Source organism: Rhincodon typus, chromosome 6 (genome assembly GCF_021869965.1).
Source record: "Rhincodon typus isolate 14 chromosome 6, sRhiTyp1.1, whole genome shotgun sequence".
Lineage (NCBI taxonomy): Eukaryota > Metazoa > Chordata > Chondrichthyes > Orectolobiformes > Rhincodontidae > Rhincodon > Rhincodon typus.
The window spans coordinates 136,520-149,870 of NC_063337.1; the positions used below are offsets into that span (position 1 = coordinate 136,520).

Here is a 13,351-nt window from a genome sequence, read left to right on the forward strand (position 1 = left end):
TCCCAGAGACAACCCCACACACACAGCAAGATCCCAGAGACAACCCCCAACACACTGCAAGATCCCAGACACAACACCCCCAACACACTGCAAGATCCCAGCGACAACCCCCCACACAGCAAGATCCCAGAGACAGCCCCCACACACAGCAAGATCCCAGAGACAGCCCCTACACACAGCAAGATCCCAGAGACAGCCCCCACACACAGCAAGACCTCAGAGACACCTCCCACACACAGCAAGACCTCAGAGACACCTCCCACACAGCAAGACAACCCATGGGGAGGCAATGGCTCAGTTATGGGGATCTGGGATCGAATCCTGCCACGGCAGATGGTGGAATGTGAATTCAATAAAAAAAAATCTGGAATTAAGAGTCTAATGATGACCATCAATCCATTGCTGATTGCTGGAAAAACCCATCTGGTTCACTAATGTCCTTTAGGGAATCCTTATCCTATCTAGCCTACATGTGACTCCAGACCCACAGCAATGTGGTTGACTCTTAACTTCCCGCTGGCAAATTAGGGATGGGTAATAAATGCTGGTCTGGCCAGCGACGCCCTCATCCCCTGAAGGAATTAAAAAGATCCCAGAGACACTCCCCCAACACAGCAAGATCCCAGAGACACTCCCCCAACACAGCAAGATCCCAAGATTCGCAACAAACAACTGCACCTCCCAGTTGCAAACCATGTCCATCCTGGGCCTCCTGCAGTGCCATTACGATGCCACCCGAAGGTTGCAGGAACAGCAACTCATATTTCGCTTGGGAACCCTGCAGCCCAATGGTATCAACGTGGGCTTCACAAGCTTCAAAATCTCCCCTCCTCCTAACGCATCCCAAAACCAGCCCAGCTCGTCCCCACCTCCCTAACCTGTCCTTCCTCCCACTTATCCCCTCCTCCCACCTCAAGCCCCACCCCCATCTCCTACCTACTAACCTCATCCCACCCCCTTGACCTGTCCATCCTCCTTGGACTGACCTATCTCCTCCCTAACTCCCCACCTACACTCACCTTTACTGGCTCCACCCCCACCTCTTTGACCAGTCTGTCTCCTCTCCACCTATCTTCTCCTCTATCCATCTTCTATTCGCCTCCCCCTCTCTCCCTATTTATTTCAGAACTCCCTTCCCCTCCCCCATTTCTGAAGAAGACTCTAATCCCGAAACGTCAGCTTTCCTGCTCCTCTGATGCTGTTTGGCTGCTGTGTTCATCCAGCTCTACACTTTGTTATCTAAGATACCAGAGACATTCCCCCAACACAGCAAGATCCCAGAGACACTCCCCCAACACAGCAAGATCCCAAAAATAACCTGCTCCAAACACATCAAGATCTCAGAGATATCCCCCCCCACAACACACCAAGATCCGTGAGAACACCCTGCCCTGTGCAGCAAAATGAAAGAAACCCCCGGAGTGTGGTCCCGGAGACCACCCCCGCAGTGTGATCCAGGAGGAATCAGTTATACTTTAACAATCACAGAACAGTGTTTGTGGTTTGAAAGGGATTTTTGGGAATGGACAACATCCACTGAAGTTTGGAATCAAACCTTAGTGTAATACATTCCAGAGGAGTGACTACAGTCAGCATTATTTCTGAACTCACACAGATTGACCACTGGAAACCAACAGCCAATGAGCAGAACCATGCAACACCCCCAAGCTCCAGAACCAAGCACCACACTGGCTAGACCCAGGGCAGCGGCAGCACAACATGAGGTGGGGGCACAGGGACTGCCAGGCAAAGCTGACAATCTCCGGAGGACTCTGCTAACAAGAGAACCTCGACTGGACTTGTGGAGTTTGTGGATTTGGGGTTTTTGCAACCAAGGCGGACAGCGTGCTCCCAACATTGTACTCCATGGCGCTCAGATCTCACCCCCAGCAAAACCCCACTCTGGGCCCCCTCCTGCCAGGGTGCTGGACTTACCCCGCTCCCTCACAATGAGGTCAGTGCACAATATGCACATGTGCAAACTTCTGCATCCAACGGTGATGTTGGATCCACAAACCCAGCCAAAGGTAGGACCGATGGAGGAGGTGGGGGATGGCTGGGTTATTCATGTTTCTGTACTCTCCTTCTGCTTTTTGTACTTGAACTATATAACATAGGTGCATAATATCACAGTAGGCCATTCAATGAGATCATGGCTGAATCTAATAATTCTCAACTCCACTATCCTGCCTTTTCACCCTTGATTCCATCACTGATTAAAAATCTGTCTCTCTCAGATTCAAATATACTTGACAACCTAGCCTCAACAGTGCTCTACGGTAAAGAATTCCACAGATTCACTACCCTTGGCGAGAAGAAACTCCTCGTCATCTCTGTTTTAAATAGACAAACCCTTTTACAAGGCTCTCTGTTTCTAGATTCTCCAAGGGGACAAACTTTTCCATTTCTACCTTATAAAGCCCCATAAGGAACTTGTCTGTTTTAATAAGAGCACCTCTCATTCTTCTAAACTCCAATGAGTACAGGCCCAACCTACTCAGCCTCTCCTTCCAAACTGGAGATCAAACTACTAAAGATTCTCTGGACTGTCTCCAATGCCACTGTACTTTTCCTTAGATACAGGGAACAAATCTGTTCACAGTATTCCAAGTGTGGACTAACTAGTGCCTTATATAGTTTTAGCAAGACCTCCCTGTTTTTATAACAGCAAAATATTGTGGATGCTGAAAATCTGAAATGAAAACTGAAAGTGCTGGAGAAACTCAACAAATCTGGCAGCATCTGTGAGGAGAGAAACAGAATTAATGTTTTGAGTCCGATATGATTCTCCTTCAGAACTAAAAGGAGTTGGAAACAATGGATTTTAGATATTTTCTATATCAACCTGTTCAGGAATTTTATTTCTCTGGAGCAGATTGGACTTGAACTCAGCTCTTCCGGCCTAGAGTTATGGACACTACCACTGCACCAAAAATATCTAGCAGAAAGGAAGGAGCAGCAAGCAGAACAGATTGTGAGGTGCCTAGAACAAAAGATAAAGGAAGTGCTAACAGAGACAAAGAGATAGAGATACCCATCAACTAGACCTATTTTTGTACGAAAGGAGAGAATGGGTGGTACGTTCTGCTGAGCCGACAGTTAATGAGAAAAAAAACTGGTCATTGCTGGGAAGAGGCCTTGTAATGAAAACGCGTGACAACTTCATTTACAACGTCAAAGGTTGACCTCTGAGCTCCAGTTAGATAGCAAAGCACCTTGCCCACCAACTTAGCTGGGTCAGCTGTGACCTGATTGAAGAGTCATATGGGACTTGAACCGTTAACTTGGTTTTGCTGCCAGACCTGAGTTTCACCAGCACTGTGTTTATTCCTTGTTTTTATGCTCCATTCCATTTGCCTTCCCTATCATCAGCTGAACTTGGATGCTAGCTTGTTGCAATGCGTGAATGAGGACCCACCAATACAGTCTGCACTGCAGCTTTCTGCAGTCTGTCCATTTAAATAATATTCAGCTCCTCTACTCTTCTACCAAAGTGCATAACCTCGCAATTCCCTACATTATATTCCAAGACGTTGCCCACGCCCCTAACCTGTCTATGTTACTTTGTAGGCTGTGTCATCCTCATCACTTGCCTTCTCACTTAGTTTTGTGTTATCTGCAAATTTGAAAATATTACATTCCCATCCCTCGTCCACGTGATTGAAATATATTGTAAAAAAAATAATACTGGCCCTTTCCAGGGCCTGTCAGAGATGGTCAAGCCTTTGATGATGTTCCTTCTCCAGGGCAGTAGATTCCCACGCATATTTTCCATGATGAAACTTGGAGCAGAAAGTGCATTTTGAGACTTGCATCAGGCCTGGACAATGTGGCCTGCAAACTGCAGCTGACTGACCATAACCAATGCCTCAAAAAAAGGGGAAATTGGACGGTCGAAGGATGCTGACATTAGAGCATCAATCCCGTCGATGGATATGCAGGATTTCACACAGGCATTACCATTGATATTTCTCAACGGATTTGAGGTGTCTGCTGTAAATTATCCATATCTTCGGACAGGTAACACTGGTGCTGGCTTTGAGGTCTTTGTCATCAAACACTGCTCTTCTGGCCATTGGAAGCAAAGTTAAATGTCATTATCAATATCTGTCCTCACAGGCAGCACATTCCAGATCCTAACCTCTTGTCATGTGAAAACGTTAACTCTGATTTCACCTTGCTTCTTTTGTCAATCACATTAAATCTGTGCTCTCTTATTTTCGAACGTTCCATCAGTGGAAAGTTTCTCTCTATTTACTCTATCTGGATCCCTCAAGGCACCTCTGCAAAATTTCTCTCAACTTTCTTCTCTCCAAGTAGAACAGTGTTCAATCTATCCTCAAAACTGAAGTTTCTCATTCCTTTAAATCACTTCTGCATTTTGCCCAATGCATTTACATCTTTCCTAAAGCATGGTGCCCAAAAATGTACACAATACTCCAGCTGGAGTCTTTTTATCTACATGCATTTTCTCTATCTGTCCTGTGACCTTCAGTAACTTTTATTCATGTAAACCCTGGTCCCTCTATTCCTGAATCTGCTTTAGCATTGTATCCTTTATTGAAACCTAAGTATAACGTGACAAATCTTGGCATTAAATTTCACCGGCTATGCGATTGCCCATCCCACCAACCTCTCACTGTCCTCTGGACAAAATCGAAAGAAGTGTACGACAGGAGATGTTCATGGAGGGAATTCCAGAAATTCTGCCAAAATACAGCTGAAAGCATGGCCACTAATGGTGAAGCAATTAAATTCAGGATTCACAAAGGACTGAACTGAAGGATCACAGAAGGTTATGAGGTTTCAGGCCACAAGTATGGCAGGCTGCAAGGTCATGGAGGCATCCATCCTAAGGTAATAACCTGTGATAATAACCATAACTTAGTGAGATTGAAAATCAAATCCTTCATAGCCACGAAAGGTGCCAGAGGACTGACGCAGCGCTAAGGTGGTACCATTATTCAAGAAGGTTGGTAGAGATAAACCAGGGAACTATAGACCAGTGATTCCAACATTAGTGGTAAGGAAACTATTGGAAAAAATTCTGAGAGACAGAAATCATCTCCAGTTGGAGAGGCAAGGATGGATTAAGGGTAGTCAGCATGGCTTTGTCAGGGGCAGATCACATCTGAAGTGTTTGATTTGAATTATTCAAGATGAATATATATGTGGATGAGGGCAATGCAGCTGATGGAATCTATATGGACTTTAATAAGATTTTTGACAAGGTTTTGCATGGGAAACTGGTCAAGAATATAATTATATTAATAATATACGGTCATGGCTGATCATCCAATTCAGTACTGTTAAGATATGGATAACAAGCAAAACCCAATCAGCCCTACTATCACTGGACACACAACACGTGAAACTAAAATATTCAATGACCCTGAGAATTGCCCAATTGTTCCTAATAAGATTTTATGAATAACAAATCTTGAACACCAAGTTTATAACTTAATTAAAAATTATTAACAATTTATCAAGACTACAACTTTGGCAGGGCAAAGCTAAACAAGATAATCTAATCAATACTGTATTTATGATTTAAACGCCAATCTTCTTTGATCATAAAACCCAATTCACACAGAAACAGACAGACATAGTTAAGGGATAAATTAAAAAGAAAATAAAAGAATTATAATTTGCTAGTTCAGTTAAACAGTTTTGAATGATGAATACCAAGTCTTTGTGCAATCCTTGAATAATGAGTTCTTCACAGGCACGTAACTGTAAATCTAATTTCAAAATCACCAGTGAATACGAATAGTTTCAGTAGACTTCCAGAAGTATTTACTTATTTCTTACAATCTTCTCTCAGAACATTGAATAATTCTTTAACTGGATACAAAACTTGAGATACTAAGAAACAGCAGCCAGTCCTGAAGCTTCAAAAATCACTCTGCACCTGCTGGTTAGCCTCTGTCATTCCTTGATTGACCAACTCAAGATCGAACTGAACGCCAGGTGGAAGAACTGTTATGCTGAAGAAGTGGGAGACTGCAGAAGGACTTACATGCCAGGCGAATGGCTAAAGAGGTGGCAGATGAAATACAATGTGGGAAAATGTAAGCTTACACAGTTAGGAAGAAGCGTCATAAACTATTTTCTAAATGCGGAAAGGTTTAGGAAATCTGAAGCACAAACTGGGAGTCTTAGTTCAGGGTTCTCTTAAGGTTACCATGCAGGTTCACCTGGCAGTTAGGAAGGCAAATACAATGTTGGCATTCATTTCAAGAATGCTACAATCAAGAGCACAGATACACTGATATGGTTGTACAAGATGCTAGTCAGACTGCATTTGGAATATTGAGAGAGTTTTAGGACCTGTAACTAAGGAAAACAGTCCTATCGCTGGAGGGCATCCAGAGGAAATATACAAGAATGAACCCAAGATGCAGTGCTTGTCATATGAGGAATGGTTCAGGACTCTCGGTCTGTACTCGTTGGAGTTTAAAAGGATGAGGGGACATCTGATTGAAACATACAGAATACTGAGGGGCCTGGATAAAGTGGACATGCAGAAAATTTTCCATTAGGAAGAGACACTAGGGCTCGAGGGAACAGCCTCAAAGCGAAGGGACGACCCTGTAGAACCGAGATGAGGAGGAATTTATTCAGCCAGAAGGTGGTTAATCTGTGGAACTCATCACCACAAAAGGACTGTCGAGACCACGTCATTGTGTCCTTAAGACAGAGATAGATTGGTTTTTGATTAGTAAGGGGATCAAGAGTTACAGGGAGAAGGCAGGAGAATGGAGTTGAGAAACACGTCACGATTGAATGGCAGTGCAGACTTGATGGGCTGAATGGTCTAATTCTGCTCCTACACTTTATGGTCTTCGGGCATTCATCCACAGCTTTCTTTATATCACTAAAGATAACAGTTACCAATATCAAAAATCTGTATTTGTTTGTTAAAACACGTAGCTATCCAAAATTCAACTCATCTTAATATCAACTCACAGTTCCACCGAGGAGAAAAATAGAAAAATAAGTGTCTTTACAGTGCCCTATTCCTGCTTTCTCCCTCATACACTTTGATCTTTTTAGCCCCCAGAACCATATCTAACTCCTCGAAAACATCCAATGTTTGGCCTCAACCACTTTCTGTGGCAGAGAATTCCAAAGGCTCACCACTCTCTCAGTGAAGAAAGTTCTCTTCATCTCCAATTTGCCCATATTCGTAGACTGTAATCCCTGGTTCTGGGCTCACCACCAATGGGAACATCCTTCCTGCATCTCCGCTGACTAGTCCTGTTAGAATTTTATAGGTTTCTATGAGATTCCCTGTCAGTCATTCTTCTAAACTCCAGTGAATATAGTCCTTACTGATCCAGTCTCTCTTCATTCATAAGTTCTGCCATCTCAGGAATCAGTCTGGTAAACATTTGTTGCATTCCCTCCAAAGTCAGGATAACCTTCCTCAGAAAAGGAGACCAGAACAGCATACAATATTCCAGGTGTGGTCTCACCAAGGCGCTGCGCAACTGCAGCAAGGTCAAAAATCACACAGCACCAGGTTATAATCCAATATGTTTATGTGAAAACACAAGCTTTCGGAGCCTTGCTCCTTCTTCACCATATAACTTTGCCCATTGCTGTTCAGGTAAAGAAGGAGCAAGGATCCGAAAGCTTGTGTTTCCAAATAAACCCGTCAAACTATAACCTGGTGTCGTGTGATCTCTGACCTTGTCTATCCCAGTCCAACATCGGCACCTCCACATCAATTGCAGCAAGACATCCCTTCTCCTGTACCTGAATCCTCTCGCAATGAAGGCTAACATAGCATTTATCTTCACCCCGCCTGCTGCGCCTACATGCTTACGTTCAGTGGTTGGTATACAAGGACACTCAGGTCTCATTGCACCTCCCATTTTCCAACGTATAACAATTCAGTTAATAATCTGCCTTCCTGTTTTTGCTCCCAAAGTGGATAACCTCACATTTACCCACATTATACTGCATCAGCCGTGCAATGAAGTGCAGGAGGTATATGTGATATTGAAGTGCGAATTGGTGATGGTGGGTATCTGGAACTCACCGTCTAAAAGGGTGTTAGATGTGCAAAAACCTCACGATATTTACAAAGTATTTAGATGATCACTTGAAGTGCCATAGCAGACGAGACTACAGGCAAAGTGCTGGAAACTGGGTTGAGAGTAGTTAGATGGTGCTGTGGTAATGTCACTGGGTGACCGACACAGAAACACAGACTAACACTGTGGGGAGGTGAGTTCAAATCCCATCATGGTACATGGTGAAAGTTGAATTCAATAAAAATCTGGAATAAAAAAACTGGTCGAATGAAAACCATATAACCCTTGCCCCTTGCTGTTAAAAACTCACCAGGTTGACCAAAGTTCTTTAAGGAAGAAAATCTGTCATCCTTACCTGGTCTGGCCTACACGTGACTCCAGACCCACAGCAGTGTGGTTGAGTCTTAACTGCCCTCTGGGCAATTAGGGATGAGCAACAATTGCTAGCCTAGCCGGTGACACCCACATCCCAAATTAAAACAAATATCCCTGGAGAGCTGTGTGGACATGATGGGCCAAAGGGCTTCTTTCCATACTCTGATACTAAGGTGAGAATTTTAAAACTCAGGTGCTTTTGAAGTGGAAATCAACATGGGTCAGTGAACAGAGGGTGTAAAGGAGAATTCAACATGGGCACCAGGAGTTAGTGAAACCTTAATGAAAGAAACAGCAACACAAAATGCACTGCATTAGTCACTGCATCTGTCCTGTCGATTTCTAAAGTGCAGATGTGCAGTTGAGTCAGCAATTGTTAATGGTCCCTCAGGATTCTTGGTGTTATTTATTGATCAACGTTTTCAATGATTAGAGGGATTGACTCCCTGGTCACACAGGCAGAAGTGGAAGCCCTCAGCCAGAGAAAAATGCAACAGGGCTGTACATGCCTGTAGCAGCTCTTCAAAGGGGCACCTTTACTTAGTGCCAATCCGCTGCTCTTTCCCCCATACCCTTGCACACTATTTCTAACCAATAATCATCCAGTCCCTCTTGAATGCCTCATTTGAACCTGTTTCCACCACATTTCCAGGCAGTGCATTCCAGACCCCAACTACTCACTGTGTCAATAACATTTTTCTACTTCACATTTACTTGTTTTGCAAATCACTTTATATCGGTCCTTCAGCTTCTGGATTATTTTATGAGTGGGAACCTATCTACCCTGTCCAGCTCCCTCATGGTTTTGAAAACCTTCATCGTATCTCTTCTTAGCCTTCTTCATTCCAACCTGTATGTTGAACAATCGCAATTTCTTCAATCCGTCCTCATCACTGAAGTTTTTTGTTCCTGGAACCATTCTTATAAATCACTTCTGCAGATGTGTTCATACCTTTCCTATGAAGTGGTGTCCACAACTGTGCACATTACTCCAACTGAGGGTCTAACAAGTGTCTTGTACAGAGAATACTGTATACGCTTTACTTATACATATACACGTGCTTCCTCTATCGGTCCTGCCACTTTCAATGATTTGTACACGTATACCCCGAGGTGCTTCTGCTCCAACACTCCCTTTAGAATCATACATCTATTTTATTTGTCTTTCAAAGGTCATCAATCATTCCAGTCAGTCTTTACACTGGCTTGATCCCCTCTTGACCCAGTCTTACTCTTTGCATTACTAATCCAAATTTAATGATACAATGGCTTCCCCACACACTCGCCAGCACCCAGATTCAGCATTGTTTCTCATTGGGCCAAGAACAGGTTGATCAGAGAAGTTCTCCTCAGCACATTTCAGAAATTCATCCCCCTCATTCCCAATTACTCTAAAATTGTTCCACATATAGATTTGTTTAATTCAAATCTGAAAGTATTACCAAGCTATCCCATTTGATTTCCCTGCAGATTTGCTTGTCTCCGTCTCTCTCTGTCCATTTGGAGGTCTATAAATTAACTCCTGTAGCAGGGCCTTGCCCCTCTTATTCTCTCTCCAATACCACAATGTCTTCTCCAAACATTACTGCTACCCCACATCTAACACTCTCACCTCCTTCTTTTTGTCTGTTCTGTATGCTATGCAAATGAATCTGCCTACGGGGACTTCAGGCTCACTCTGTTGGGGTACAATCATCTCAGTTAAACCAACATTTTAGGGGCTGTCTTGTGATGCAGCGGTAGTGTCCCTACCTCTGGACAGGAGGCCCAGATTCAATTACCACCTGGTCCAGAAGTGTATAATAACATCTCCAAACAGGTTGATTAGTAAAACTTGTCCAGTCCCGTTCAGTTATGAAGAATCATCATATCAGACTTGAAGCATGAACTCTGTTTTTCTCCCCACCAATGACAGCAGACAGGATACAGGGAGTAGGGATAAATGGGTCTTTTTCTGAGTAGTACGCAGTGACAATGGCGTACTAGATGACACAAAGATGGGTGGGTGGATGCAGAGATGCAGCAGTGTGACTTGGACAAGTTGAGTGAGTAAGCAAATGCATGGTAGACGCCATCTAATTTGGATAGATGCGAGGTTATCCACTTGGAAGCAAAAACTTGGAAGGCAGATTATTATCTAAATGGCTAGAAATTGAGAGAGGGGAATGTTCAACAAGACTTGGGTGTCATGATACACTGTAGATAAGCATGCAGGTGCAGCAGGAGGTGAAGAAGGCAAATGGGATGTTGGCCTTCATAACGAGAAGATTCGAGTACAGGAACAGGGATGTCCTGCTGCAGTTACACAGGGCCTTGGTGAGACCACACTTGGTGTATTATGTGCAGTTTTGGTCTCCTTATCTGAGGAAGGATGTTCTTGCGACAGAGGGAATGAAGCAAAGCTTTATCAGATTGATTCCTGGGATAGTTATAGAGTCATAAAGTAATACAGGCCCTTCAGCCCAAACTGGTCCATGCTGACCATGGTGCTCACTCAGCTCGTTCCAATTGCCCATATTTGGTCCGTATCCCTCTAAACCCTTCCCATCTAGCTGTTTTTAGATGTTGCCATTGTGCCTGCCTCAACCACTTTTTCTGGAAGCCCATCCCATATACGCAGCACTCTCTGCGTGAAGATGATGCCCCTCAGGTCATATTTAAATCTTTCCCCTCTCACCTTAAACCTACACCCTCTAGTTTTCAAACCACATTCCTGGGAAAAAGACTACATGCATTCATTCTATCTATGCCCTTCATGATTTTATACACCTCAATGAGATCACCCCTCATTCTCCCATGTTCCAAGGAATAAAGTCCTATCCTGGCCAATCTCTCCCTATAACTCAGGCCTCCTAGTCCTGGCAACATCTTCTTTGCACACTTTCCAGTTTAACTATGTCTTTCCTATAACAGGGTGACCAAAATTGTACACAATACTCCATGTGCGGCCTCAACAACTTGTACAACTGTAACACAACGTCTCAATTCCTATAAAAAAACCGAAAGAACTGCAGATGCTGTAAATCAGGAACAAACACAAAGTTGCTGGAAAAGCTCAGCAGGTCTGGCAGCATCTGCGAAGGAAAAAAAGAGTTAATGTTTCGAATCTGGTGACCCTTCCTCAGAACTAAGTAACTTTCTCAGTTCTGAGGAAAGGTCACCAGACCCGAAACGTTAACTCTTTTTACCTTCACAGATGCTGCCAGACCTGCTGAGTTTTTCCAGCAACTTTGTTTTTGGTCCCAATTCCTATACTCAATGCTTCGACCAGTGAAGGCCAGCATGCAAATATCTACCTGTGACACCGCTTTCAGCGAACTATGTACTTGTACTCCTAGGTCCCTCTGTGCCACAACACTCCTCAGGACCTTACCATTTACTGCATAAGTTCTATCATGATTTGACTTTCCAAAGTGCAACACCTCACACTTATCTGTATTGAGTTGCATTTGCCCACTTCCCCATCTGATCAAGATCCCTCTGTAATTTTTCATAACCTTCCTCATTATCAACGATACCTCCTAATTTTGTATCATCTGCAAACTTACTAATCATGCCTTGTACATTCACAACCGGATCATTTATGTAAATAACAAATAACAAAGGTCCCAGCACTGACCCCTGTGGCACACCACTAGTCACAGGCCTCCAGTCTGAGAAATAACCTTCAACCATCACCCTCTGCTTCCTACCATCGAGCCAATTTTGAATTCAATTCGCTAGCTCTCCCTGGATCCCAAGTAACCTAACCTTGTTGTAGGAGGAAAGATTGCATCTGTTAGGATTTTATTCCCTGGAGCTCAGAAGAATGAAGGCGGGGGAAATCTCATTGAAACCTTTAAAATTCTAACAGGACTAGACAGGGTGGATGCAGGAAGGATGCTCCTGACGAGTGTGGAATCCAGAACCAAGGGTCACAGTCCAAGGATACAGGATAAGCCATTTAGGGCCGAGATGAGAAATTTCTTCACCCAGAAAGTAGTGAGCCTGTGGAATTCATTACCACAGAAAGCAGTCGATCAAAACACAATGATTTCAAGACGGAATTGTATATAGTACCTGGGGCTAAAGGGATCAAACAATGAGCGGGAAGAGCAGGCACAGACTCGAGTGGATGATCAGCCATGATCACAATGAATGATGGAGCAGACTCAAAGGGCCTGCTCCTGTTACCATGTTTAATGCAGTACTTTATAGTTTCCCAGTACTAGTCTGAATAAATAGTGACTCTGAACTGCAACAGTTAGTGATCCTTACCGTGAATAAAGAATGAGGAATTCTGACGTTGGCAAACTGCATTCCTGTTATGTGGACACACACATAACTGTTACCAAAGGAAACACTGATGTGTGGGGTTGAAGAGGCTAAAGGAATAGCCACAAATGGGGTGACAGGAGGAGGGACAAGGTACGTGTCAGAGGCCTGAGGAGGTTACAGAGACAAGGAGGGAGGAGGCGGTGGCAGCACTCAATACAGGCTGTAGGATGTGTGTATGTCACAGAGGGACCTCTCTGTTACACATCATGATCCAAGCAGTACTCAGCTTGTTGTGTCGCAGTTTGATGTTTGAGGAGTCAACAATTTTAGTTCATGTATGCAGGTGAGACACATCGAGTGATGTCAACAAGGTCAGGGCCAGAATTAGTCTCCAAATACACGCTATGATCAGCAACTTCATCAATGCAAGCCACAGCAGGAGGTGGAGAAATACACAGAGGGCAGGTTCACCACCTTGGGAGCAGTTCAAGGGGGTGGACTGCACTAACAGTGGGTAAGACAACGTGGGCAGTTGGGTGACACTCACCAACTGAGAATGGCAACCCCTCCCGAGTATGATGGGCACTCCCTGGTCAAACAGACACCTCCCCCACCAGTTCACAAATCATAGCAACTCACAAATACTAATGGGGGGGGAATGGGGGAACAGGGAAGGC

At 44.0% G+C, this 13,351-nt stretch overlaps 2 protein-coding genes across 7 annotated transcripts in view; one reads left to right on the forward strand and one right to left on the reverse strand.

Annotated features, from left to right (window-relative positions):
• Nucleotides 1-13,345, reverse strand: part of LOC109925438 (arfaptin-2-like) — a 36,789-nt gene extending 23,444 nt beyond the window's left edge. The window contains exons 1-2 of one of the 6 annotated variants that reach the window (XM_048597815.1): nt 13,222-13,300; nt 12,675-12,718 (exon numbers count right to left, since the gene is read on the reverse strand). The gene's annotated coding sequence lies outside the window, so the exon portion shown is untranslated. Of the gene's footprint in view, nt 1-3,960; nt 4,065-12,674; nt 12,719-13,221 lie in introns of those variants that run through there. The other 5 variants (XM_048597816.1, XM_048597810.1, XM_048597809.1 and 2 more) reach the window with 5 other exon arrangements.
• The window catches only part of LOC109916102 (dynein heavy chain domain-containing protein 1), a 210,088-nt gene continuing 200,666 nt past the window's right edge, over nt 3,930-13,351 (forward strand). The window contains exon 1 of the mRNA XM_048597842.1: nt 3,930-4,020. Within this exon, the coding sequence (XP_048453799.1) occupies nt 3,930-4,020 (91 nt within the window). The remainder of the gene's footprint in view (nt 4,021-13,351) is intronic.